At 41.0% G+C, this 27,555-nt stretch overlaps 2 protein-coding genes across 2 annotated transcripts in view; one reads left to right on the plus strand and one right to left on the minus strand.

Annotated features, from left to right (window-relative positions):
- The first annotated feature begins 6,031 nt into the window (after positions 1 to 6,031).
- Positions 6,032 to 15,624, plus strand: LHFPL5 (LHFPL tetraspan subfamily member 5). Its single transcript, XM_010949020.3, has 4 exons — positions 6,032 to 6,727; positions 11,605 to 11,841; positions 12,210 to 12,236; positions 13,695 to 15,624. The coding sequence occupies exons 1-3, from the start codon at positions 6,316 to 6,318 to the stop codon at positions 12,218 to 12,220; spliced, it is 660 nt and encodes a 219-aa protein (XP_010947322.1). The 5' UTR covers positions 6,032 to 6,315; the 3' UTR covers positions 12,221 to 12,236; positions 13,695 to 15,624.
- Positions 15,625 to 18,139: 2,515 nt separating this feature from the next.
- Positions 18,140 to 27,555, minus strand: part of SRPK1 (SRSF protein kinase 1) — a 61,623-nt gene continuing 52,207 nt past the window's right edge. Inside the window, exons 14-16 of the mRNA XM_074349069.1 lie at positions 25,617 to 25,686; positions 22,185 to 22,277; positions 18,140 to 20,641 (exon numbers count right to left, since the gene is read on the minus strand). Of these exons, the coding sequence (XP_074205170.1) occupies positions 20,457 to 20,641; positions 22,185 to 22,277; positions 25,617 to 25,686 (348 nt within the window). The 3' untranslated portion in view covers positions 18,140 to 20,456. The remainder of the gene's footprint in view (positions 20,642 to 22,184; positions 22,278 to 25,616; positions 25,687 to 27,555) is intronic.

The following is a 27,555-nucleotide window of genomic DNA, read 5'->3' on the forward strand; positions in this document are numbered from 1 at the left end:
CTCTTAGTTTGGGTTCCCCAGCCCCTACCCATGATCCACACTGGGTAGAGCCCTAAGGAGACAGCCTCACCTGGGCCTTGTGGAAAGGGGAGGGGCAGTTGACCAAGTAGAGAGAAGGTTTTTGTCACAAAAGAAAGCAGAAGGATTCTGGGCAATCAAGAACCATAGATACCCCCTCCATTCCACTGTGGCTGCCCAGCCCACAGATAACCTTTATTCCCCAAGAAGTAGGCTCAAATTACAATTGAGATGTGCAATAACTGTAACTTTAAAATTTTCTCTGACTGTCTAGTTTATGTGGCAGTTGAAATTGAGACATACAGTGACTTTCAGGTTACCCAGTCTTTTTTAATTCAATACTCAGCCTTTAGGATCCCTCTCACCACCCCATTCTCCTGACCAAGATTGGATTGAGTGTAGGATGAAGCTTATGTGTCTTCAGGAAGGAGGGGAGAGGTCTCTGTGACCCTCTGGGCCCTCGATGGCTGCTGTGAGGACACCTCTTGTCCCACTGCATCCTTCTGGTCCTGGTGAAATTTGGGCTCTGTCCTCTTAGTCCCTCCCTTCAGCTGGTCAACAACCACATGAACTCTTCTTCTTTCATATTTATAATCCCTACTCCTTGCCAGTGTTCCCTTCAAACACATCACAACTATCCTTTAAGATCAAAACCCTAGGGAGATGGTCCAAAGTCAGCTATCACCCCAGCGTTAAGTTCTGGATATCTGTATGATGTCACTCCTCTTTTAGTTTGGTCACGATCACATCTCAGTATTCTGCAGCTTAGGGGCTAACTTGTAAAGTTAGCCACCATCAAAGAAGAAAGAAAAGAGTAAGGTATACAAATGTATACACGACATGGCAAGGATGAATATCCAGGTAGATAATAGAGTCCTTCTTTCTGCAGACACCACTTGGCTGCAGATAGTTCTTAGGACTTTAACCCTTCATTCCCATCCTGCTCCTTTTGCTCTCAGCCAGCATCCCTGCTGATCAGGGCTCTTTATGCTGTACAGTGACCCAGACTTCCTATTCCTGAGATATCTAGGTCCTTCATGTGTCTGCCCTTGTGTTGGATTACTGAAGCCTTAATTTGTTTCTTCCTTTCATTAATTTTTACACTGGGCATGGCAGTAGCAAGAAGCAGCCCAGGCATTTCCTAACTACTACATATACTTCTCTGCTCCCTCTGTATGTTAGAGGAGAGAACCCCCTGGACAGTCAGGATTTGGCATCCTATCAACATGAGTAATTCCTCCTTTGAAAAATCAAATTATAATTGACAGAGAAAAGTTTACCCTTTATAGTATACAGTTCCATGAGTTTTGACAAATGTATATGTCATGGAACCACCACTCCAACCAAGATACAGAATGCTTCCATCACCCTAAAAAACTTCCTATACAGCTTCTTTGTAATCAACCCCACCACTAGATCCTAGCAACCACAAATCTGGGTTGTTTCCCTATAATTTTGCCTTTTCCATATGTAATATAGATGAAATCACACAGCATGTACTTTTTCTTTTTGGATGGGGTATCTGGCTTCTATTACCTAGCATAACACCTTTGAGATTCATGCACATTGTTGCAGGATTCAATAGCTACTTACTTTTCATTGCTGAGTGGTTGTCTGTTGTCGGGGTGGAAGCACAGTGTGTTTATCCATTCTCTACCTGAAGGACATCTGGGTTATTTCTGAAAAGTTTTGGGCAGTTATGGATAAAGCTGCCACACATGTTCGTGTACAAGTTTTTTTGTGTGGGAAATCACAAGTTTTCATTTCTCCGAGACAAACACCCAGGAGTGTGATGGCTGAGTCTCATGGCAAATGTGTGTTTTGATTTCGATGATATATCAAACTGTTTTCCAAAGTGGCTGAACCAAAATGCATTTCTACCAGCAATGTATAAAAGTTTCAGTTGCTGCACATCCTCACCAGTACTTGACATTGTCAGTTTTTTGGGTTTTTCATTTTTTAACTGAGCCTTTCCAACAGGTGTGTAATGGTATGTCCTTGTGGTTTAATTTGCATTTCCTCCTCACTGGTGATGTTGAGCTTTTCTCTGCTTGCTTAATTACCATCCATATATCTTCTTTGCTGAAGCGTTTGTTTGAATCTTTTGCCATCCAATCTTTAATTGGGTTTTTTGTTTTCTTATTATTGAGTTTCGAGAGTTATAGATGTCATACCAGGGAGCTCAAAGATGGTTGATATTGTTGGGAGCCAGTAATGACTGGCTGTATAAGCTTGGATGGAAGATCCATCCACAGTGTCCATCTGTCCCACCATGGACATCTTGTTATGGGTCTTTGAGCCAATGCACGGTGGGATTGGGGTGGATGTGCAGAGGAAGGAGTCTGGCTAGCATTCATAGAGTGAGTCATCATCTCCAACGGATGTTAAAAGCCTCTGCAGCAGCAAGTCTCTGGAATACATTCTCATCAAACCCAAATACTCTCTGGTTTTGCCCCTATTCTGAGGGCTCCCCTTCCCCAAACTCTTACTAACTCTCCATATTTACTCTGTCCAAGATGATGACCACCTGGCTGGTCCATTAGCTGCTGCCCATGAAGTGGCGTTCATCTGTACTGTAGGCCCTCTCTCCTTACAGGAGAGGTACTATACGTCCTGAGGATGCCATAACAAATTATTACAAACATAGTGGCTTGAAACAACAGAAATTTGTTCTCTTACAATACTGGTGGCCAGAAGTTGAAATCAAGGTGTCAGCAGGGCTGCACTCCCTACAGAGGCTCTAGGGGAGAATCTGTTCCCCACCTTTTTTTAGCCTCTGGTTGTTGCCAGCTTCCTTGGCTGTGGCCATATCATTCCAGTCTCTGCCTCCATGATCACATCACATTTTCTTCTTGTCTTCTCTTCTGTGTGTCTCTTAGAGGGACACTTGTCATTGGATTTTAGGACCTGCCCAGATAATCTGGTAGGATCTCCTTTTCTCAAAATCCTCAATTTAATTACATATGCAAAGAACCCTTTTCCAAATCAGACAATATTCACAGGTTCTGGGGCTTGGGATGCAGATCTTTTTGGGGTAGATAGTTATAGCACCTGAAGTTCTACCTTTCATGAAAATTTCCCCTCTCTGCTGTCCTCAGAGCCATCCTGAGTTGAGGTGTCATGACTACAGCAGTCCACTGACACTTGGTGCCTTGAGAATTCTCTGTAGAGCAGGTAGAGGAAGGGGCTTCTCTTCCACAGTGAGACAAGAGGCCCAACTTCCCCTCAGGAAATCACACAGCTGGGTATTAGCCCACAAGTTAGGATGTTGGTCAGCTAAAAACAAAAACAAACAAAGTGGCAAATGTCCACTAGAGACAGGAATCACAACCCCTGCATCTTTCAAATCATTGATAGTGACTTATTTCTACTGCTCCCCTGGGGATATAATACTGATTTTGATTTATTTTTTGGAGAATGAGAGGGAGAACCAGGGGCACTGACTTAGCTCTTACAGTTTATTAATCTTTAGCTCAAGGTCAGGGGGCAAACGTGAGGGATTCTACCAGTTCCTGAGGTGATTTGGTCTAACCATTCAGGAACATGGGATGGGTTCAAAGCCTTGCAGTTCAGTCCTCTTGTATTCCCTTAATCTTATTTTAATGGACTTATGTTCTCTAGCAACAAGATTTAACAGATTTTTTGAACCATAGCACGTAAAGGTCTTGAAATTCATTTTATTCCTTGATTCCATAGACAATTGAGCTTGTCTTGCTTGACTTTATTCACTGCTGTTATAAGCAGCCACCCTACACTGTGTTCTTGATTTCTTCATTCTCTTTCAATCTGTCTGTGACCAAAGCTACTCAGTTCCCCTAGAACTTGACTTTCAGAGGGCACGTGATCCATAGTGTTCGAAGATGATCATTTGACTAGCTGTTTCTCTTCTATGTATCATGGGCTGCTGTTTTCCCAATTCCAGACACAATCAGGAATCTAGAGCCTTTTCCCTGAAGCCTGGGCCTGAAACCCTCTTTCTGGTGCTAATATTTAGATCAGGTTAGGGCTCTTTGGTGCCAAGAGCCAAAACCTACTCAGGCTAATGAAAGCAAAAAGGAAGGAAATGGAAAAATACTGAGTGGATCACCAGCTGAAGAAGGAACAGGACCATCTGTCTTAGGTAGGGCAGGAATTAGGGTGGCTCTGAAGCTCCTTGTTCACAAATTGTCTCCTAAGGATGTTGCCAAGGCCTGACAAAACAACACCTTTTTACCTCATGTCAATCCACCACCCCCCAGATTCCTTAGGGAGGACTGATGGCCTACCTTGGGCCACCCACCCAGCCCTGTCTCTAGGGTCTGTGTCCCCTGTGATTAGCTGTTCCCACTAGAACCTCAGAAAGCAGGAAGGGTTGCTCTCAGAGATGAGGGAAGCTCTGCTGTTCAGGCCAACAAAGGGTGTCCACCAGCCCCTAAGAGTTTGATCCCAGGTTAGGGCCTTTTCTGAATGTGGAAACATATAGCCCCTGCTTTGGGGAAGCTCCCAGTCTGATGGTGGAGACACAGGCCATGCCTTAATGAACTTCCAGTCTGATCGTGAAGACTGGTCACAAAATCAAAGAAATTTAAGAAAAAAGGAACCATAAGTAACAGCACAAGTATGTTCAAGGCAGGTTTTTTTTTTTTTAAATAGTGAAAAACTGGAAACTGTCAAAATACCCCCAAAGGGAACTATGATTAAACAATTATTACACAAATATTAAAATCATGTTTTTGAAAAAAGCTAGTAATGGGAAAAAATTTTAGTGGTGTGATGCTAAGTAAAAAAAATTGGATACTAAATATATATATATTATTATCCAACTGTATAAAGCTGTATTTCCAGAAGGAGGGAAATACTTCCAAATGTTAACAGAGGTACTAATAATAAATAACAGTAACAATAACAAATACACGTTTTTGAGCACTTTTTAATGTGAGGCCATGGGCTAAACATTTTACATACTTTATTTTACCTAACCCTTATATGATAGATACTATTATCTCCATTTTATAGATGAATAAACTGAGGCTCAGGAAGGTTAAATCCTTAGCTAATAAGTGGCCGACTCAAATCCAGATCTGCCTAAATCCAAAGTCCATGTTTTTAGAATGATTTTGTTTCTCCTTAGCTCCCAGTTTGGTGTTATGAGTGATTTTTATTCTTTTATGTAACTTTCTTGAATTTTCCTATATATCTACACTAGTCATGTGTTTACCTATAAATTCAGGAAAAATATAGACATTTTGAAAAAGGGGAAAATATGCAACAAAAATATAAAGAGGAGAAAGACATTGTATTGAACAAAAAGGATAGTAAGGTCTGAGAAGTCTCATAAGGAATGCTCCTTACTGTTTGCAGCTGCTTCTATTATCACACCATCAGTCTTCATTGCAAATTATCTATCTATCTATCTATCTATCTATCTATCTATCTACCTACCTACCTACCTACCTACCTACCTATCCATCCATTCAGCCATCCATCCATCCATCCACCCATCCATCCATTTATGTAAATATCTCACTGTCCTTGAGAGCAGGGGCCCTGCCCTTTTTGTTCTGTGGTTCTTGCTTAAGGGAGTTATCCTCCAACATAGTGCGTAGTACATAGTAGCCTCTTAGTAATTGTTGACTGAATGATCAGGACAAGAAACCAGTGACCCGGATGACTGTGCAGGATTGGAGGTTCCGGGAGGGCGACCAAGGATCCAGGGACGGGTGGGATGGAATAGGGACTGCACTCAGGACGTGGTTTTGCCGCAGGAACTGAGCGGGAGGAATGTAAGCGCCGCAGCCCCATCCTTCCAATTCTTGTTATCCCCGCTCAGGAGGGTGAAGAGGGGTCTCGAGTCCCAGTGGCAGGGGTGTGTGTTGAGTGGGTTGGCTGCTTGTCATACTCCTCCGCCAGAGTCCCGGGGCGCTGGCCGCGGTGCTGAAATCAGCGCTCTCGGAGGAGGGAGGGAGGAGGAGCCAGGCCGGGCGAAGGGGGCGGAGCTCTCTGATGCTCTGAGCTGGAAGAGGGGAGGGGCAGGGCGGCGCCAGCAGGCCCGAGACCCTGGCTGGCTTGAGAGGAGGCAGGAGACGGGAGATAGCAGGGCTAGAGCAGAAGTACCTGAGCAAGCTTCCCCTGAAGAAGCCAAGGTCATCTTCCTTGTCCTATCAGTCCTCTTTTCTCTACCTTAGAGCTTCACCTTGTGCCCTGACCTCGGCCTCCTCTCCAAACCTAGCTGAGGGGTGACCTATTTCTGGGCCTCAATTCATCTGCAAAGCAATTTCCAGCCCACCAGCCCCCAGTCCGGGATCCAGCGCCCTCACCATGGTGAAGTTGCTGCCTGCCCAGGAGGCAGCCAAGATCTACCATACCAACTACGTGCGGAACTCAAGGGCTGTGGGTGTGATGTGGGGCACGCTCACCATCTGCTTCTCCGTGCTGGTCATGGCGCTCTTCATCCAACCCTACTGGATTGGTGACAGCGTCAACACACCACAGGCAGGCTACTTTGGCCTTTTCTCCTACTGCGTGGGCAACGTGCTGTCCTCTGAGCTTATCTGCAAGGGCGGACCGCTGGACTTCTCCTCCATCCCCTCTAGAGCCTTCAAGACTGCCATGTTCTTTGTGGCCTTGGCCATGTTCCTCATCATTGGCTCCATCATCTGCTTCAGCCTGTTCTTTGTCTGCAACACGGCCACTGTCTACAAGATCTGTGCATGGATGCAGCTGGCTGCAGGTGAGCAAGGATACTGGGAGGGCAGGCAAGGGCCCATCCCAGGCCACAGGGCAGCTGCACTGTCCCATCCTCTGTCTAGGAGGCTGAGTCTCCTATTCATTTGTCCTCCTTTACCCCAGCCCTACTCAATTCTCAGCAGATGCTTCTGAGAAGTAGAATTGCTGAGACCAAAAAAACCTTAAAGATCAAATTGTTCCACCCCCTCATCTTGCTAACAAGGAACTGGGGTCCAGAAAAGGGAAGTGACTTGCTTAGGAGCACATTCCAGCTGGTAGAAGAAATCAGGAGTCCTGACTCCCAGGACACCACACCAGAGATTGTTGTTGCTCTGAGAGGGAGAAGGAAGGAAGTTTCTGTTTTGGCCATGTGGGAATAGGACACTCCTCCCCATCCCAGGGCAAAATAGTCATGCCAGCCAGTCAAGTACATTTTACATGACCCCATCTCCTACTTCTTGGCATTATTTCTCCTTCATGTATCCCCAGATCTTCCCTCCCACCCCAGCCTGTTCTCAGAGAGATTCTAAAGTCCATCACTGATTTGGACTATTATGCTGGGTGTGACCTCTCCCATGGTAACTTGCATGTTTCCTGTTTCATAGTGGACTGAAAGTCTTTGTTCCCTAATTATAGGATTCCATGCTTGAGGCAGCAAATGGGAGTGATATTTTGTGATGGGGGGGTGGGGGGAGGGATTAGGACCTTTTAAAACTGTGGGGTAAGTGCCTACCTGTGGTGTCCAGGGGCAAAGTCTTCCTGCCCCTGTCCCAGGCAGGCCTCTCAGTCCTTGAGCCAGCTGGTCCTGCTCTCCTCTAAAGCCCAGAAAGAGATGCCTAAGACTGTCTTGCAGCCCTTGGTCCCTCCCCACCCCAAGAACCACACATAAACTGTTCATACTAGGGAGATGTCTAGGAGCAGTTCTGAGGACTGCAGACTAGCATGAAACCATCTGGACATCATTAGTCAGAATGAGAAGCAGTGTCATATTTAACAGGGGGAATGGAACAGAGATCAGAATCCCAGACAACCAAACACATAAACTCAAGACTGCCAGAGATGGAGGGGACCCCAGAGAGCTGTAGGGTTCCTGCCAACTATAGATGAGGAATCTGGGACCGAGAGAGAAGAAAAGACTTTGTCAAGACTATAGCAGATCAACAGGCAATTGAGGAACTGGGAAAATCAAGGCAGTGGGTTCCAGGAAACTAGATGTGTTCCAAAGACCTTTTACACTGAGGCACACATTTACATAAGTATGATGATTTGGAAAGTACTTCCCATGTATCATCTGGCAGAGCCTCATCATGACCCAGTGAGGTGGGTATTCCTCCCATTTTATATATAAGGCTCCTAGTGGGTAACCTGTTTTTTAACACACAGGTAGTGAAGAACAGAACCTTTGACTCCAAATCTTGTACTCAGGCTACTCACCTGGCTCTAGAGATGCTGCTTCCCCAATTTCCTGTCCATCTCTCTTCCTCTGTAGTCTCTCTATATGATGATGGAGAGGCTGAGGTAGGGATGAGGCAAGTCTTGGCGGGCAGTGGGGAGAAAGAAGGGAGAATGAAGATTTAGCAGTTTTGTGACAAAGAGGGAGTAGAATGAACCCTGGTATGCTTGCTAGCTGGTCCTCCATATCAGAGCTATGGGATACTGGAAATACAACCCACCCTCTTTCATTCTCTACACTGTCACACTCCCCCAACCTTCTGCAACAGGTGCCATTTGCTGAACAGGTGGTGCTGGGAGGGTTTGAGTGGGGGAGGGGTCACCGGGCCATTTGAGTCAGATCCTTTCTGGGTCATGGAGCTGAAGACACCGATAGCAGAGGTGGTCAGTTGCCATCCCATGAAACATTTATGTTGGGAGAGAGCAAAGGTGGTGTCATGTTCCATTCTTAGGTGCTGGGAAAGGGAAGATGAGCCAAAGGGAGGGCTTAAGTCAGGGGTGTGTCCTACAGCCAGCAGCTGGGAGATGCATCCATTTGAAAAGACCTAAATCAGTTAGCTCAACCTTGACAAGAAACCTGGGACCAGGGAAGGGAGCAGAAGGGAAAGAGGACTGATGAATGGGACAGTGTGGGGCTGTGGCTTAACAATGTTAACTGCTTCTGGATGTCAAGTGTAGGCTGAGTGGGGTCCCAGCTCCTAGAAACACAGGTGGGGCAAGTTGCTTGTCTCTCTGAATCTTCATAACCTCATTTGTAGAAGGTAGCAATAGTACTCCCATCACAGCGTTCTCGTGAAAATGAGGTGATATAATGCATAAAAAACACCTCGCACGGTACCTGACACATGGTAGGTGCTTAGTAAACGTGAAAAACACAAAACATCTTTATCAGTCAGGATGGATGCGGTGATGTCATACTAACAATTCCCAAATCTTAGTGGCTTAAGCAAGGTTTATTTCTTGTTCATGGCACATGCTTGCTGAGGATCAGAGTGGGGCTCTGCGCTCACTGTTCTCATCTAGACGCCAGGCCGATGGAGCATCAGCTGTCATCTGGCTGCCATCATTGCAGAGGGAAAGAGAGCTCTGGAACATCTCCAACAGCAGTTAAATGCTCTGGCCTGGAAATGCACATGGCATTTCTGTTAACATTTTATTGGCCGAAGGAAGTCTTATGGCCTTGCCTAACATCAAGGGAGGGAGTCTAGGAAGTATAATTCTACTATGTACCTGGAATATTTGTGAACAGCTGTAATGACATCCACATCCACTGAGGTTGCTTCCACCTGACTTCACTGCCAATAGTAATAGCAACAACTAACGTTAACTGGCCACTTACCATGTACCAGACATTGCAGTGACCATTTTCTATACATGATCACACTTAATCCTCATAACTTTGCTATGAGCCAGATATTATCCTTATCTTCCAGATGAGAGTATGGAAGTCAGAAAGGGTAAGTATACTCGCCTGATTATACCATGCTGGCCTCTACTTAGAGCCCTGGGACACCACAATGGGGTTGTCCCCTGCTGTGCCCAAGTGGATGGGTGGGGGCTGTGGCACCCACAGTAACAACCCAAATCAGAGGCCCTGGGCTCTTTCCTGGAGCCCTGTAGGGAGATGCTGTGGAAGGTGAAGAGGGCCATGCCAGGCACCAGAGGACTTGTCATACACCAAGTGGAAAAGACCACATGATTTACGAAAGAGCTCTGGGAGGTTCTCCCTCCTCCACCCTAAGTAGCTTCCTGAAACGCTTCTCAGTTTCACTAAGTCAGAAATGTCATTATTAAATACATTCAGTTTTTTGGAGAGATGTCAGTCTGGGAATCTGGGGGAATTAACTTTGAAGTCAAGAAACTCAGGAGCTTTCAGTGCAGGTCTTGATTCTGCTGTAGTTGGATGACTAGGCAACTCACTTGGTTTATCTGAGTCCTCGGTTTTCTAACCTGTAAAATGAGATATTAATACATGGCCTACTTCACAGAACTATAGTCAGAATCCTGAGAAAAACGGTACATGAAGTATTTTGTGATCTATAAGAAAAGTATGTAAATGAGTTCCTCCTAGAAAAAACCAAAGAAGACTTGACCCACATTTAGGTGGGGAGGTGGGAACCTGATCTTTACACTTTGCTGTGCTTTTCTTGGTCTGCTGATCTTCCTTGCAAGAACAAGCTGAGTCCCAGGTAAGTGACTTTGGGTCCTGCGAGGTGCTTCTCCACAGGGCTCCTTGGTAAGACACAGCCTTGGGACTAAAGAGCCTCTGGAGGGAGGGCTGGGGGTGGAAAGCCACACAGATGCCTGCCTGGTGGTTGTCCTTGGGGTTGCCCTGGTCACATCCCAGGATTATATCACCTGTCTGGGCAGCTAAGGTGAGATGGTGGTTTGGTGGGAGGGCATGGGTGAAGTGGGGGCAAGGTGAGGAAATTTTTGGCTGGAAATACTAAATCAGTGAAAGCACAGTGTGGGATAATAGCTAACACTCATGCAGTGCCAAATGTGTGCCAGTCATTGTTCTGAGCACTTTTCCAGTATTAACTCACTTGAAACTCACCGCAGTCCAAAACGGTAGATACTATTATCCCTTTTTTACAGATGAAGAAACTGAAGAAAAAAAAAGGCTTAAGCAGCTTGCTCTGAGTCACACAGCTAGTTAGCAAAAAGCTGGGCTTCAGATCCAGGCAGCCTACTCCAGTGGTCTCAGCTTCTCTTATTGAGAAAATCACCCAGAGGAGTGCTTTTAAAAACAGGGATACCTGAGCCCAACCCTGACCTGGGAATCAGCACTTTAAACAAATCCAGTGACGTTTGGGCAACTGTACTGTGCTGTAATGGGTAGGGGTGAGAACTGTTTGCCTGAATGGAAGGTTCATGAAAGCAGCAGCCAGAGGTGGGGCTGGAAAACTTCCTGTATTCACTGAATCTAAGATACCTGAGTTGTAGGACACACCATTATTCTATGTACTATAAAAAGGAAAAATACTTCTAATCAAATTGTAGCCTAAAGCTTTGTTATTACACTTATTTCAGAGATGCTGGAGTATGAACGAATGTCCATGTTAGAAGTGATGAGTCCTCTGGTCTTTGGGAGGGCTTTGAAGCCAGGTTAGGCAGTGCCTTGTCAAGTCCAAAGTGAGGGGCATGGCTGAGGGCCTAGTAGGTGCCATGACAGATCCTTTCCTGGCCTGAGGAGCTCTGGTCTCTGACTCTACCCCTGACCACCGGCTCCCGGGGCAAGTCACTTTAGTTCTTAGAGCCTCAGTCTTCCCCTGTGTTCAACAAGCAGAGCAGGAGCTACCCCTTGTAACTCTCAAGGCTGTTAACACAAGAAGCAGGGAGGTGACAAGATAACATCAGTGCGAGGTGGGAAGTAGCAGGCTAAGCACGTCCAGCCCGATACCATCTGTACCCCACCTGCTCCCTCAGCCACAGGCCTGATGATTGGCTGCCTGGTCTACCCGGATGGTTGGGACTCAAGTGAAGTGCGGCGCATGTGTGGGGAACAGACCGGCAAGTACACACTAGGCCACTGCACCATCCGCTGGGCCTTCATGCTGGCCATCCTCAGCATCGGAGATGCCCTCATCCTCTCCTTCCTGGCCTTCGTGCTGGGCTACCGGCAGGACAAGCTGCTCCCTGATGACTATAAGGCCGATGGGAAAGGTAAATCTCTCCCCTAGGGAGGTGGGGCTTCCTCACAGCCAGTCTTGAGGTTTGGGCCCTGGCCCAGGGGTGGGGACACCAAGACCAATCAGATGCAGCATTAAAAAAGAACAACAACAACAACAAAAAACCTGCTTCACAAGATTGTACTCAGGAATAAGGATGTCTGCTCTTGTCACTTCTGTTGAAGAACATACTGGACATTACAGCCAGGGAAGTTAGGCAAGAGAAAGAAAGAAAAGATCTACTTTGGAGAGGAAGAAGTACAACTATCTCTATTAGCAGATGACATGATTTAGTATATGGAAAATCCTAAATAATTCACTAAAAAACTATTAAAGCTAATACATGTCTTTTTCTCATTGCAGAGGAAGTATGAAGCAGCTGTAGTGTTGGTGAGTAATTTCATTGGAGGGTGATTTGCATGCTTTTGGAAGGGCTGTGGCCTCTCTGCTTCCTTATTGAATCGTCAGGCAGAAGGACTCATGGGGCTGGACTGTAGGGGCCAGAAAGAGGAGCAATGAGAGGGGCGGGCAGGAGCTAGCTGGCATCTGAGACTTTTACTGAGGGGCAAACAGGAACCCTTTAGTTTTACTTGTGTTTTGGGAAGTGGAAAAAGCACAGGGACAGAAGAAAAAATTTAAAACAAGAAGGTGGTTTCATAAACTCATCTTTTTGTGGAGCCTGGCAAACGAGAACAGACTGTTTTTAGAAGTCATTATTGTAATTTGGACCCTTATTTTCAGGAAGAATTTTAAGTGATTCGTAAGAAACATACTAGAAAACCTAATAACATAGAAAATAAAAGTCATAGAGAAGAATACAAATATTTCAGAAAGCTAGGCTAATAGAATTAGTGTATTGAGTATTAAATTTAGCTCCTTGTTTTCTGATAGCTGAAGTAAAAAGCAAAATACGTTTTAACCAGTTTTAAGGTCTGGTTGAAAAGGAAACACGACATATTAATTTCCTTATTGTCTTTTAAGTTTCCAAAATGTGATTTAAGAGGAACATGAACACATTTAGGAAGAAAGGAAGGAAGGAAGGAAGGGAGAGAAAAAGAAGGAAAAAGAAAATCCCGCAACAGTAACACCTCCCTATTAGCTGCCACTTACTAGGACTTAACAGCAGGCTAGGCACTTTGTGTGGGTAGGCAGGGGTATCTCCATCTAAACTATCTTAATTTTTGCTAAGTACCTCCCAGTCCTTAACCATATAGACATACTTTTTTGATAATTTTAAATTAGTACTGCCCCTCCACACACTTATTAGATGATTCTCAAGCTTTAATATGCACAATCACCTGTGGATCTTGTTAAAATTCATACTGATTCAGTTGGAGTGGGGCTAGACCTGTGTTTCTAACCAGCTCCTAGGTGATGGGCTGCTGGACAGGGGTTACACTTTGAGTAGCAAACTATTAGAGTATAAACATTTTCTCATGTTTTTGCAATGTTCATTATTAAAGTTTTTTAAAGCCACAAACTCCACAGCACTCGTGTACCATTTCATGACCAAATCAGACCTTGGTTATTACAGCCATTTAGGACTGCCATCCTAGATAATGACTTTTTGCTTTCTGTTGATAAATTCTGGAGTAGAATTACTGAATCAAAGGTAATTATACATCTATCTGCTTTTTTCTTTTTCTTGCACTACATTTTATCTACATCTTAAAAGACATTTAAGAGTTTTTACTTAAGGGATATTGATACTACCTTATACACTAATGAGGAATTTGCATGTCTGGATTAGAACTGAATCAAAATGTGAGCGTTCATGGGGGTGTTCTTATTGTCTTAAAAAGTATCAAATTCTATTATCTTGCAATTTTTTTTTTTTAAATACCACAGGTCATCTAGTTCCCTGACAATGGAAAGTGAGGGAATCATATTCTTCAGAAATAAAAAATTTGTTCCTTCCAAGCTTCCCTGTGTCTGCTACTGTAGGCTGGACATCCTGAAGCCTTTCATTATAGGATTAGAACCTGATAGTCCCCTGAGATAAGACCTCATACTGTATCTGGAAAACTTCAGTGAAGCAGAACTGCAGTGACCACATCCATGATGTTCAGAGACATGGATGTAACTCTCCTAATTGGGGATCCATGTTCTCTTCTTATCCCTCCACAGCGGGAAATCGCTTTAGCCTCTTGAGGCCTCTTTGTAAAATGAGAGCGGAATGAATCTGAATCCAGCGGCCTCCCAGGTCTGAGTTCCCGATAGCCTAACTCACCAAGAATACCCAGAAACTGCCACTCAGCTCTATGAGGGCAGTGAAGAAGAGGTGGCTGTAAGTGTGCTGGATCATTTAAGGTTGAGGTTTAGGGGGTCTTTTCTTTCTCATGTTTTGTTTTCTTATTGATGCTCAGAAGCAGGTAAGGAATGGAGAGGCCACCAGAACCTGAACCCATCAGGAAGTCTTATAAAGATTGGGTGAATATGGGATCTAAAAACTTACCAGACTAAATTGACCTCTTTACCCTTTGGAACCAAAAATCACATCTCTTCATGTGCCCACTCTGACCCAATCACAACTGGCTACCAACTTCAGAAAGTTGTTACTTATGGCCAAGCAATTTGTTATAGTAACTGATGATGTTTTTTGTAAAAAAAAAAAAATGGATTTGGTACATTAAATGGTGAACCTTTCACTAGCCTACAGAGTGGAACTCAATTTAGGTAATATTTCATTATAGTAAATGCCAAGACAAAGATAAGTTCCTCAGGCTGTTCTCTGCCTGGAGGTTGGTGCCTAGAAACAAGGTTTTGTTGATTATCTGCAGTGAATGATCCAGGAAGAATAGGTGTTTTTTCCTGATCTTTGTCCATTTCTTCAGTAAAGAGATGTGGGTGCTGTGCTCTCACAGGTGGAAAGTGGGTAAATACTGAACAAAACTAATGGACCTTGTCATTGCTTCATCAAGCAGCAGCGACATGGGGAACAGTTTTCTTCTGGGCTGCAGGGTATGCTTTTTAACCAATGCATGCTGACAACCTGCCCAGTCAGTGCAGTGTTTCTTCTCCAGTTCAGATGGGCTAGGAATGAGCATCTGAGCATTTGTCCCAGTTGTTGGTAATGGGAAATATTAGAATGGGATTTAAGAATGATCACATTCATATTTTCTTGTACTGATATTTTAATCAGGCACCTACTTTATGCAAGCTTGATGAACAACAGAATTTGGCAAATTCCATAGCTTAGTGATTTTTCTAGCTATATTTGTTTAGTTATTTCTCTTAATTTTACTTCTTATAAAAGACAAAAGAAAAATTTCTTAAAGTCTCCTTACCTTCAAAGTATTTCTCACTGAAATGGCAACCATGGTGATCCACAGAAGCTTTTAGGGGGCTTAAAATGCATCTGCCAATAGCTCACACCTTGTTCTTGCCAAGAACAGCGAGTTTCATCAAAGCAGTTGATGTTTACCAACGACCAGTGCTGGGAAAGATCCGCAAACCTGTTTGAATCACATGGCTCAGCATTTCATCTTATGCTTCATCTTTAAGGAAACTCAGAACTCAACCTCTCCAATAAATGATTTTTGGTTGATACTTAGTAACTGTTTATCAGCTCTTTTCAAGTGGCTCTATCTTTAAATTCTTAAAGGCACCTCAAATCTCATCTTTGAAAGTATACAGAAAATCAATAAAATCAGCACTCCTCTAACCAAGTTGACTTAATCCTTCTGCCTTGGGCTGGGGCATAGGGATGGTTGTGATGCTTAAACTTCACCAACAATGACTAGCCCTGAGCAGGTTGAGAGGAAGGTCTTATCATTCATTTTACGCAAACTGGAAGGACATCCTAATTGCTTTCATTATCTTACATCTCTGTATTAGTTACCTGTTGCTGCATAACAAATTACTCCAGAACTCAGTGGCTTAAAACAGCATTTCAGTTTCTGTGGGTTAGGAATTGGCAAAGATCAGCTAAGTGTCCTTGCCTCAAGGTTTCTCACAGGGCTGCAGTTAATGTGTTTGGATCTGCTTCCAAACTCAGTGGTTGTCTGCAGGATTCAACTTCTCACAGGTTGTTGGAACAAAGGCCCGAGTTCCTTGCTGGCTGAGGGCCTCTCAGGGCTACTCACACGGCAGCTCACTTCCTCAGAGCAAGGGTTCCAAGACAGAGCAAGAGAGGGTGCACAGACAGAAGCCACAGCCCCTTTGTAACCCCATCTCAGAAGTGGTATTCTGTTACTTTTGCCTTCATCTGATTATTAGAACAGTCACAAAGTCCAGCCCACATTCAAGGTGATGGAATTGTACAAGTATGTGAATACCAGGAGATGGGAACTATTAGGGTCCTCAAAGTTGTTTCTCACAGTTATTCATAATTAATTTTCTGCTGAAATGGGCATTTACCAGAATGCTTTACTGAAACAAAGATTAGATTCTAGTAAGTGTACATGCTGATGGATACATGTTTTGTAATAACGCTGCCAAAGATGAAGGGCCCAAACCCTCAAGCTCATCCTGCTTCTGCTATTTAACCTCAGTGATCTATATAGTAGGGTCCATTAATTTCCAACCCTGACCATACTCTCCCCTACATTTAGTAAATCCAAAGCAACCACTGCAATGTCTTAAGGATACAACTTCTAAGAATATAGCTCAAAAAGCAGGCAGCTGATGTAGTTTTGTAACACAGTCCAGCTCTGCCAACTGGAGGGCAAGCCTTGTTACTGTATTAAAATAGGCAAAACCAGGATCTGGAATAAGGACAAAAGAGAAGATTATGACAGAAAGGATATAAAATCAGATATAAAAGGATATAAAAGGATATAAAATCAGACTGATTATCTATGTATTAGAAACCCTCACCCCTTTATAAGAAAGTCAGTAATAGAACTAGGCACTAATGTAAACTTGCTCAGTTAAAACTTGTAAACACAACATGATCTCAAATTTTGTTTTTTTTTTTTTAAACTATTTCTAACATCACAAGGACTTGGATTAATATTTGTGCAACTTAAAAGATAAATGTGTATCATTCAGGTAGTTTTAAAATTCCAACCTGAAATCAATCTTCTGTGATATAGTAGCCTAAGAGCTACTGGAAGACTACAGGCTTCATAAATAAAAGAATGAGCAGTAATGGAGCCGATTTATAACCTGGGCCTACTCTGGAGCAGTTAATTAATTAAGGGTTTCCCTGTGGACATTTAGGGCAAATGAAAACTTAAAAGGTAGAGCTGTAACTCCACCTCAGTTTGATGGTTCTTTTGACATAGCTACAAGCTCTTCTAGAATTTAAGTTTTCCAAAACCTTCAGAGTTCTAGGTCAATACATTTACCACCACAGCTTAGAAGGACTGGCTAGATTGGTTAATCTGAAGTTGATGAACTTCAATTTTCTTTTTTTTTAAAACAGGTTAGATCCTGGTCAACACTACCATATGAACACACTACGTATGTTTTAAGAACAGCTCAATTAAAACAAAACAGTTTACAGTTTATATAGTTCAGGGGTGGGGAAGGACTTTCAATGAGTAACATTAAAAATACCATAAATAAAAATGAAAGACAAATTAAAAACTGGAAAAGTATGTGATGGAAAAATGACAAAAATGCCTTACCTTTAATATGTAACACATGCTTACCAAATCATCAAATAAAGAAGCTTGCCAAAAGCAAGCTGGGTAATGTAAGCAAATAACCAAAAAATACAAATGGCCAATTTCAAAACCCATGAAACAAGTTTCTGACTTCACTAGTCATCCAATATGCAAATTAAAACAAGACACTCCCTTTTTTGGGCAATCAAACTGGCTACTAGGAACAAGCAGCCCATTCAAACACTTGGTCACAGGAAAACAGTCCAACTGTTCTCCACATAAGTTACACAACATTGATTAAAAAGCCTTAAAAATGTGCTTACTCTCTGGCTCAGACATTCTATTTTTAAGAATTTATCCTAAGAAGTGAATCAGGCAAGTATATGAAAACCTGTGTATAAGAGAAGTCATCATGCCAGCGCCTTAGAGTTCACAAATTTTTGACATTTTGTACTTTGTGGGGAGGTAAAAACAAAAAACAAAAAACTCTACTACAAATATTCAGGGACAATGGTATTGAATGTAGGGAATGTTTTCCAAAATGTACTTTTGTTAATCCCACCGCACCACAAGTTTAAAGAGAAGCAAAGCTGCAAACCCCACAAAATGGCACATGTTTAAGTTACACACTTTTATGGCATATTTAAATTCAAAAAGCAACTCAACTAATCCTTTCCTCCATTTTAAAGCTGGGTCAGATCAACTTGGGCAACAAATGAACAGAAATCTTCTGGAAACATGTAGGTTATTAAATAATTTGTTTATTGTACTGCATTTACAAAGAAAACAGACAATGCATCCAGTAGAAAGAATAAAAATGTATTGGGGGTTATTTTTTACTGACAGCAAGTAGAAATCCTTTAGTGTGATCATGGCAATTTGACAATATTATTAAGTTCAGTAAAGGTACATGGAAGATCAAATTCTACAGCTGCCTTTTCTACAGCTTCTAATTCATCTGACTCCTTAAGTGATAGCGGAAAAAGCCCTTATTTGGTGTCCAAAAGGAAGTTACAGGTTCTCTCTTATTAAAATTTCTTGTCAGTTGTTAAAATGAGGCCTTCTATTTGTATGTGTTTTGGTTATTTCACCTTAATATCATTGCCAGAATTCCTGTAATTCCACAATTGTGATTTTACAGTGTAGAAAATAATTCAGTTCTAGTCTGCTATTGCTTTAGGTGTATATACCGCTGAAAACCCAACTTTTGGGTTTAGATGGATGGATTGGAATTGCTGAAGGATTTTCCCTGCCGTTGTTTGATACAATCTATTCTATTTATTCTTGATAGGTGCATAGACAGCCTCATTTAAAATTCTTTCTACAGGAACATGTCTGATTTCAGGACTACTCATCAAGGATCCGGTGAATGGCTGGCCAGTTATTCAGGGCAATATGTTTATGAATTGAATGGATTGCATAATTGCAGCACTTTTTCCTTTGCCATTGTTGGTAAATAAATGACAGAATCTAGATCCAATTTCCTGTGTGGAAAGTTGGCTACCCAACAGTCTCATTGGTGCTTTGCAAGTAGAGCCTCAAGTTGCACTTCCTTGGCTTTCTGTAAATCAGAGTCCTGTAGCCGCTTCCGGAGAACACTGTAATCCCCAAGGCCCACTTGGTCCGTGCTGAACAAGCAGCTGTGACCCCAATCCTGCCCCTCTTTTGCTTTTCAATATGACTTGAGGAATATGTAATGTCTAGGGCAAGTCTAGGAGAGGCCCATCCTAAAATAAAATTCACAAAGTCTTTCCTCATTAAAAAAAAAAAAAGCCTCAAATACATTTCAATCATTTCAAAATTACAGTTAAAAACTTACATTATATAAGGAAATAGCAGCAGAGAATGGCTAATCCTAAACCAATTTAAAAAAAGAAAAGAAAAGAAAAAAGAAAAAACCCCTCAAGATAAACAACAATGAAAAAAGTGCCATCCCATCCCTCCCCCTGGTTCTTACGTCCTGGGATTTCATTTATGACCTGAAGCCTCTGAGAAAATGAGAATGGCAAAGCCACAGGGGAAAACGGCTTCAAGGCTAAATTCTGGACAAGGCAAAGAAAAAGCTGTAAATAAAACTTGGGGATTGTTTGGAAAAGAATCAAGAACACTAGGACAGTTTCTCCTCAAATGGGAAATCTCTGAAACCCAGATCTCCTTTCTAGAGACATCCTGAACTCTTTAGTTAGAGGGCAATAAACTCAAGTGCAATGAGTAAAGTGCCAGCCAGGGATTAAAAAACCAAAAAACAAAACAAACAGCCAATCAAAGTAACTTTGTTGCTGGGCTATAGAAGACATGTAGGAAAGGGCAGTTTGCAGAATATATGTGGTTCTGAAGAAATTACTAGCCAATGGTTCCATTTTTGTTTCCATCAAAACTCAGACTGAAGATTCGAGGATCTTAGAGTGATTAAAGGATGAAAGAAATTTGACAGTGCTTTGAACGTTCAGTGATAAAAGGGTACCCAAAATTGGTGTTTATATAGCTCATTTATAAACGAGAGTAGCTTAAAAGTCGCAGGAAAAAATGTGAACATACAGAACAACAGAAACAATCCAGGAAGATGATGCAGCCTGGATACAGCAAGTTTAATGTCTCTGCTGAAGTAACATCCTTTCCCCTTCTCATCCTCATGCTGGCAACAGGAAATGCACTAGAAAATTTGACTCTTAGAGTCAGTGAATAAAAGGATGCGCTCATACATCTTCATAGCTCTTTTTAAATAGGATGCTTATAATTTAAAGGATGTCCTAATGGAAAGACAAGGGTACTGGGCAAGAGGCTGTTTCACATTTTAGTCCATTAGTCTTTGGCAGATCCCAATCAAGGCCAAATTCACCTATGATGCCCAATAGCTGTGTGGATCTCCACAGGGTCAAGCAAGCAAACCCAAATGAACATGTTGGATTAAAAAAAAAAACCAAAAAACACAAACAAAAAAACCAACCCTAGAAACCCTTGAACGAAGAGCGTCACCCTGAAAAGGGAAGAGGGAAATGCTTGAAGGGGAGGGGCGGAGGGCCAGCATATCATCTCTGCTGTGGTGCTGGGCTGGGGCTTAGGAATTGAGCCAAGGGTGCCGGAGACAATCGGCAGCAGTGGCTCTCTTCTCGGGGATCAGCTCCAACATTGGCAGTAAGAAATCCGTGAAGCCAGCTGCCTCTTCCTGAGACCATTCATATTTCTCCACTAGAACCTCAAAAAGGCCCCAGGGTTTCAGCTTCGTGATGTGTTTCAGGTCACCTAGGGTAAAGACAGTACAAAAGAAACTGACCAACATTGACAAGTGACAAGACCCTTTTGTAGAAATCCAGGAACTAATCCAGGGAGTCTATAAAGAATCAAATTTTGCCATCAGAATCTAATCCTTCTCCATTCACAAAAGACCTCTCTTCTCTAATGCATTCCTTGGAACAAAGTGTCTCTATTTTTCATAAGGGCCAAAAAATTTTAAATAATTTTTTGCCCCACCATTCCAGGATTTTTTTGTCCCAATCAAATTGGGCAGGTGTATCAGGAACTAGGTATTCACTGAAATGAGTATTAAATGCCTATAAACTCAGCATGGCCTCATACAGTGTTCAGGGGCAATTTATCACTACATACCAAGAATAATTTGCTTGTACTCTTTTTTGGTGCTTGATCATCTAATAAATACTGCTTCAAAATAAAGCAGTAATTTAAAAATAAAGAGCTAAAACCACATGGAACACGTATAAAAGCAAGAAAACTAAAAGAACAAATAAGCTTTTGGATACAGCTGCAATCACACTTTAGTATTCTGGAATGTCAGCCTAATTTTTGCCTTCCTGAAGTGATAATTTAAAAAAAAAAACACACTTATCAATGACTTATTAAAGTAAATGCTGCTTTAAAATTTTTTTCTTACATGACACTTATTTGAAGTCTCTTCTGTGGGCAGTGAGTGCCTATTTAATTACCTATTTGGTACACACACGCCATTACTCTGACTTTGCACAAAAGAAAGAACTTTTATGAAACACTTCACCATTTTCCTGCTCCAAACAGAAACATTAACAAATGTTTCTGAGGATGGTTGCTATCAAGTGTTGAGAAAAACGATTTTTCTCAGCAGTAGTGTAGAGGTTGTGAGGAAAAAGGGAACCACAGCAAAAAAAGGCTAGTTTTCTAGACCCTTCTAGGTAAAGCTTTCACATTTCATCTTTTAAATTTCATTTGGTATGCATAAGAAAAACATATCTAAATATGTCAAAGTATATTACCACGTCAAAAATTTGAGGTGAGAGTTTTATCTTTGTTTTCTTCACTAATAAAATAGTAACGTAAACTTATGAAACTGAAAGTTAATTCACATGACAGATGTGTTAAAGTGACTGTGTTAGGTATCACAAGGTGACAAGGTGAGTGAGATGTAGTTCTCCCCTTAAAAAGCTTAAACTAAACCACTTGCCCTTTGCTAGAACTGCCTCAGCAAAATTTGCCCATTTTTCAAAAGTGCTTAGTAGGAGTCAAACTGTGCCAGCTACTATAAACATACTAATTTAATATAAAGCAGTTCTCATTTAGAAATCAGCAACCTGAGATTGTGCAAAGACCACATGAATAGTGGGTTTGAACACAGACAGTCTGGTTCCAGTCTCTGCTCTTAACCACGTTATTTACCTCTCTGCTGTATCACAGCTCAGCATTTAAGGTAGGACCATCCTTCTATAGGTGTTGGAAAAGTGTACCCAGCTGTACTTACCTCTTCATTGTTAAACACTTTTGTTCCCTTAATGTCCAGGAACAAATACATTTATTTTACCTTTTTTGGTGAAAAATTCCTTGGAATATTTTCCTGCCACAATGAGCTTGCGAGGCACCTTTCCCAGAAGTTCTATGATCAACGCAATGTGATCTGCATGTTTCAAACATTTCAAGAGGGGGAAAAAAGACATACATAACAGGAGTAACAAATGCAGTTCTAGACATTGGCAGAAAGAGTAGCATGCACACCTCCTTGTTAAGCATTTCAGCTTGCTTTCTGTCCTAAATGGTGAGAAGAGGACTCTATCCATCTAATGGAGAATCCATAAAACCATTAAAAGTCAGGTTGCCACTCCAGTGGGACTTGAGTGATAACTGAAAACAATCTTGGTGTGAATGCTCTGCTTCCTGAAGTTGCATCCCTGGGGCCTAGATGAAAACTCATTTTAACAATACTACCTCTGCGATTGAAGAAGTCCTGTGAATATTTCCCACTGAGGGCAAAGAGTCTTGGAATTCTGCCTATCAGCTCTATAATGTGCGCAATGTGGTCTAAAATAGAAGGGTAAGAAGAACAGGATCAAGGACAAGCTGTAAAAGAGGTTTTTCTATCAATAGCTTTTTCCAGGACTAGCTGTTTAACAGTAATTACAAATAAAACCAAGTATGCTCAAGGGGAGACTGGGAAAATCAAGAATTATTTCAGGTGGTTGGTTACCTGATAGTAGCTGGCAAGTCCCATTCTGGTGTTTGGAGGCTTATCGACATTTTAATTTCTATTTTGTCTATATACCTAGGTTCAGGTGGGTTTTTCAGGTAAGGTTAAAAAAAAAAATTGTACCAATATGCTTTAGACATTCTAGGACAGTTATTTATTTATAATACTGCTCTGGGCTTCAAGCAGTAATAATATCAGTTTATTTCAGAATGTTTATGACAATTAAAGCACTCATTTATGATCAAGTTTTCACAATCACCTTGTAAAAGAGGCCAAAGATGAATACCCCATTTTACAGGTGAGAAAATGGAACTTCAGAGACACTGGCCTACTTAAAGCTACAGGGCTAATAAGAGCTACAACTCAAACAAAAACCTGTATCTCATCATGTCTAGTCCAGAGTTTTTTTAAATTTAATAAGTCACACTTTTAAATAGCACAAATATTTAAAAATACAGTCACTTGACTATCTGTAGGCCACTAAAATGTCATGTAGTGCCTTGTAACGGTCACAGCATTAATATGGACTGTGAGCACTGCCAGGGAGGTGTGCAGTCTGTCACCAGATGAGTTTGGGACCAGCCAGCATCCACACTTAAAGGCAGATCTACTACTTTTTCTGCAGGTGACAGAAACTAAGAATACAAAGAGGTTTTAAAAAGCGATGTCTCTTAGGCACAAAAAAGCTTTTAAAAAATGACTTTAGTCCTGTAGTTATAGAATCATCAAGGTCAAAAGGAATCACTTAAAAACTTCCAATAATGTATCATATAAGGGAATAATATGCTAGAGACATCCATACATCTGAGAATTTGTGAAGGTTTCAGGTCACATCTATTTCTCATGAAAAGGACTCAGTGGTATCATTTTAAAGGGACTTTATGTTCATGAATTCACTATAACCTTTGGGCAGTTTTGACTGAATTTATAGTTTGGTAACAAGCATTTGGCTGCCAAAAAATTTCTGTCAACTTTAGGCAGGACTTGCAAATAAACATCTTTGTATAAATTAATTATAAATGAGACTATAATTTGTCTTACTGTAAACTTCCAAGTGAAGTACTGGTTCTTTTAATATTTTCCCTATACTAAGGAATTATTTTTCCCTTGAAAATGTTATTTTACACTTAATTCCAGCAACCTATCTTTGACTTATCGATTAATCACAGGATTAATATACCTGTTAGGCAAAATTATCAAGTATTATTCCAAGATTTAGGGCTGTGGAATGTCACTAATAACAGAGGACATGCTACTTAGGCCCTAGTCCTACCATGACTTGTAACATAGTATGTGTACACTAGACAGGGAAAAGGGTTTGCCTTTTTCTGCTCTTTAGGGCCAAATAGTGGAAGTTTGAGGTTTTATTAGTATATTGACCAGCATAGGAAGGAATAAATTAGGATCTAAATATTTAGGGTAGAAATGGTTCTCCCTTGTCCCTTCCTTGGGACTTTTCATACTGATTTCAATTTTCAGATTGGTAGCATAAGATCCCACTCAATATAATCAAATCAGAAAGGTCAATATAATTCTAGCCACTACATGAGTTCTGTACTATACACTATTTATAGTGAGTCTAGGGGAATAAAGAGAAAAAAATTAATTACCCTCACAAAAGGATATAGTAGGGCATTTCTAAAACAATGTAAGTCTATAGCCCCAAACTTATAACCCAGAAAAAAAAAGAAAGCAGATAATAGGAAAAATCAAGTGTGTACCTAGGTACTAATTATAGTATATTCTTAAAAGGGGCTTATGTACAGAAAATGTGTCCAAACTGTACCCAATAAAATAGGCGTTTGGCTATGGGAGTTAGTTAGCAGAGCATTTTTCAAACAGTACTTATTAGGAATATCAGCAGGCCCTACTAACATTGCCTATAACATCCCAGAGGACCAGTCTGAGAGCTAGCACAAAACTTGATGTCCCAAAGAATCAAGTGAAGTAAAGGACATATTTTCCACACTGGGAGGGTACACTGCTAATGCTCTCTCAAAGTAATTCCCACTAATCCTGAAAACAAAAGTGCCAAAACTGTATAAAAAAAGAAGGTAAGACATTTCTTTAGTAAAGTTTTTTTCTTTCACATTATCTCATCTAGTTATTTGGATGCCAGCATGATTAAAAAAAAAAAATCATCACATATTTAGTGCCTGCTTTTACAGCCTCTCGGATAGAGCAACTGACAGCTTGGGCTTTTCCCACTGGCTACTCCAAATTGTAAATCAGTAATATTTTGTTTTTAAAATGGGATTCCAAATGTTAGTATCATTTAAAAAGAAAAATATATGTAACTTAAATTTTTAAAGAAAGGAGAAAAAATAACGTTAAATGTTGGAATTTATATAGACAAATAAGATACAGTCTCTGCATTCAAGTAGTGTGTTAATATATTAAAGTTACTGACTTTCAAATAAAGTTGGAGGCATAACTGAGCAACAAGTTGATGAACAGGCAGATCCAAACTGGGTAAAGAATGAATCACTGATTTATATAAGGAAGATAACTAGATGTTTTAGGAAAAAATACCTGGCAAATACAGGTTTTAGTTTAACTAACTGTTAAACTTTTCTCTAATCCTTATATAGGATTCTTTAACATCTATTTAAAAAATATCTAGTATATCTAATACTTAATCTAAAATACCTTGTATTTCTATCTTTTCTGGGATTTATATACACTTATGACACTAAAAAGACTAAGGCTCTTCAGTACTAATAAGCTGACGTTATCCACGGAACACAGACATCCTTAGTTGAGGGTACTTACCTTCATCTCGAGTGTACTCTTCCCCTGAATGAGGTTCAAATAAATAGTCCCCTGTGGCCAGTTCAAAGGCCTAAGAAAAAGAGGAAAGCTCATGAAAGAAAAAAAAAAAAAAAAAAAAGCCTTTGGGAAGTTTATTGCTATGTGGCTAAATATTCAGTTATTTTTTCTTCTTGGAAAAACCTGCAAATGATCATTAAAAAAATTGTCTTAAGATTATTCCCAAAGAGCATTCCTTTCACACTTGTACATGAATAAAAAAGAGCAAGAAAACTGCAGAACCTCAGTTAATATCAATATGTGGATTATCCCAAGCCCCTCCCCCAGCCCCTCAACGAGCAATTCAACTCTCTTGAGTTTCTCTTTTTGCTCAGAGAGGGGCATATCTAAGGTGATTCTAAGTTATTAAATTATTCATGAGATGAGCAGATCTTTTTTTTTCTTATGTTATAATTTCACATGGCTAGATACTAAGATTCTGTCCCCAAAATCAAAACCAAAAAAAAAATTCAGATACTTTTCCACCTATGACTCTTTAGTATTTGGCAAAAAGTACATTTTTAAGTTTTGCTTTGGAAAGCACTCCCTGAACTGTCCCAGATAGAGTTCCCAACTCCTAGGTCTATAGAAAATCAGAAAAAGATTGAGTATAAATGGAGTCAGGAGCCATTCATATTGACTAGCAGGTTAGCATTCACCAACCAGAAAAAGACACGTATCTCCTACAAAAAGAAAACCTCTTGTAAACAGTGTTTGAGAAGGTCTGAAAAAGTGATTTCCTTAGGAATAAGTGTCATTCAGTATGGAAGAACAGCATCTGAGTGATGGCTCTATATTAATTTTTCATGGATTAAAAACAGATTTCAAAAAAAGCAAGTAATCTAACAGCAGTTTTAAAAAGGACCTTACTGATACAAAAAGTACAGTTACAAGTCAAGTACTGGCCATGGATCAATTCTGGTGAGTCAATGGTACTAAGTAGCCCAGACAATCTCAAGGACTGTATAGTGTATTTCGTTGGGGCACATTCTCAGTTTAGACCCAGGTTTCCATCTTGGTGGCTTACCAATGTCACTTCCTGCAGTTTCATGACAGAATGGTCTGTCTCAAAACTGTATTACCTGGGCTGTACTACTGCCCAGAGCAAGGCCACAGAAGCAGAAGTTTTAGGACTGTCTCTAAAATGTCAGGGATGCTATGGCTTCTTGCTAGGTAGGCACAGCTTATTTTACATGACAGCAGTTTGTTACGAAACTGGACCACACTGATAGAGCAGATGCTTATTTTACCCTCTAATTATCCTGACGTTTACAGTCCCAAAGCAGAACAGAAACAAATTGTGATTCCTATTCATCAAAGTCTGTCAATCTTTTCTGAAATCAGTACTTTAATTTTTCAGTCTCATAGTGGGGGTTCAGTGAAAATATTGAAATTAAAGTTAAAAAGTAGAAAATTTTCTAAAATTTTGAAATATTCTAAATTTTCCCACCTAGATACTTACAACCAGTTAAAGTTCTCCAAGAGAACTTTATTTTTGGAACATAAAGTAGTTGCTAGTATTTATAATTTTACAAATAAGGTAACAGCAAAAACAAAACAAAACAAAACAAAAAACCACGAAAGACAAAAACAAACAAACCAAAATCAAACCAAACCAAAAGACCACAACATCAGAACTGAGAACTAACAGGAACTCTAGATTACAAAACACCTAGTTGAACACCCTTCCTTTACAGATGAGAAAAATTATCAAAATGGAAAGGCAAAGTCCATTCTAGAATCTAGAATCCAGGACTCCTAATGCCCACTCCTGTGCTTGTCTCACACTGACCGAAGAGCCTATTCTATGTCAGTTAGGGTCATGCTAACAGACACAGGCAACATCAGTTATTAAATCCAGATAATGGAATGTTAGTGCTAAAAAGAAATGACCTATCAAGTC

The sequence above is a fragment of the Camelus bactrianus genome, chromosome 20, assembly GCF_048773025.1.
Source record: "Camelus bactrianus isolate YW-2024 breed Bactrian camel chromosome 20, ASM4877302v1, whole genome shotgun sequence".
NCBI classification, from domain to species: Eukaryota; Metazoa; Chordata; class Mammalia; order Artiodactyla; family Camelidae; genus Camelus; species Camelus bactrianus.

Bases quoted from the DNA above. Each gene is read 5' to 3' on its own strand.
- LHFPL5 (XM_010949020.3), top strand. From the start codon at position 6,316: ATGGTGAAGTTGCTGCCTGCCCAGGAGGCAGCCAAGATCTACCATACC. The intron at 6,728-11,604 runs GTGAGCAAGGAT...CTGCTCCCTCAG, and splicing joins ATGGATGCAGCTGGCTGCAG to CCACAGGCCTGATGATTGGC.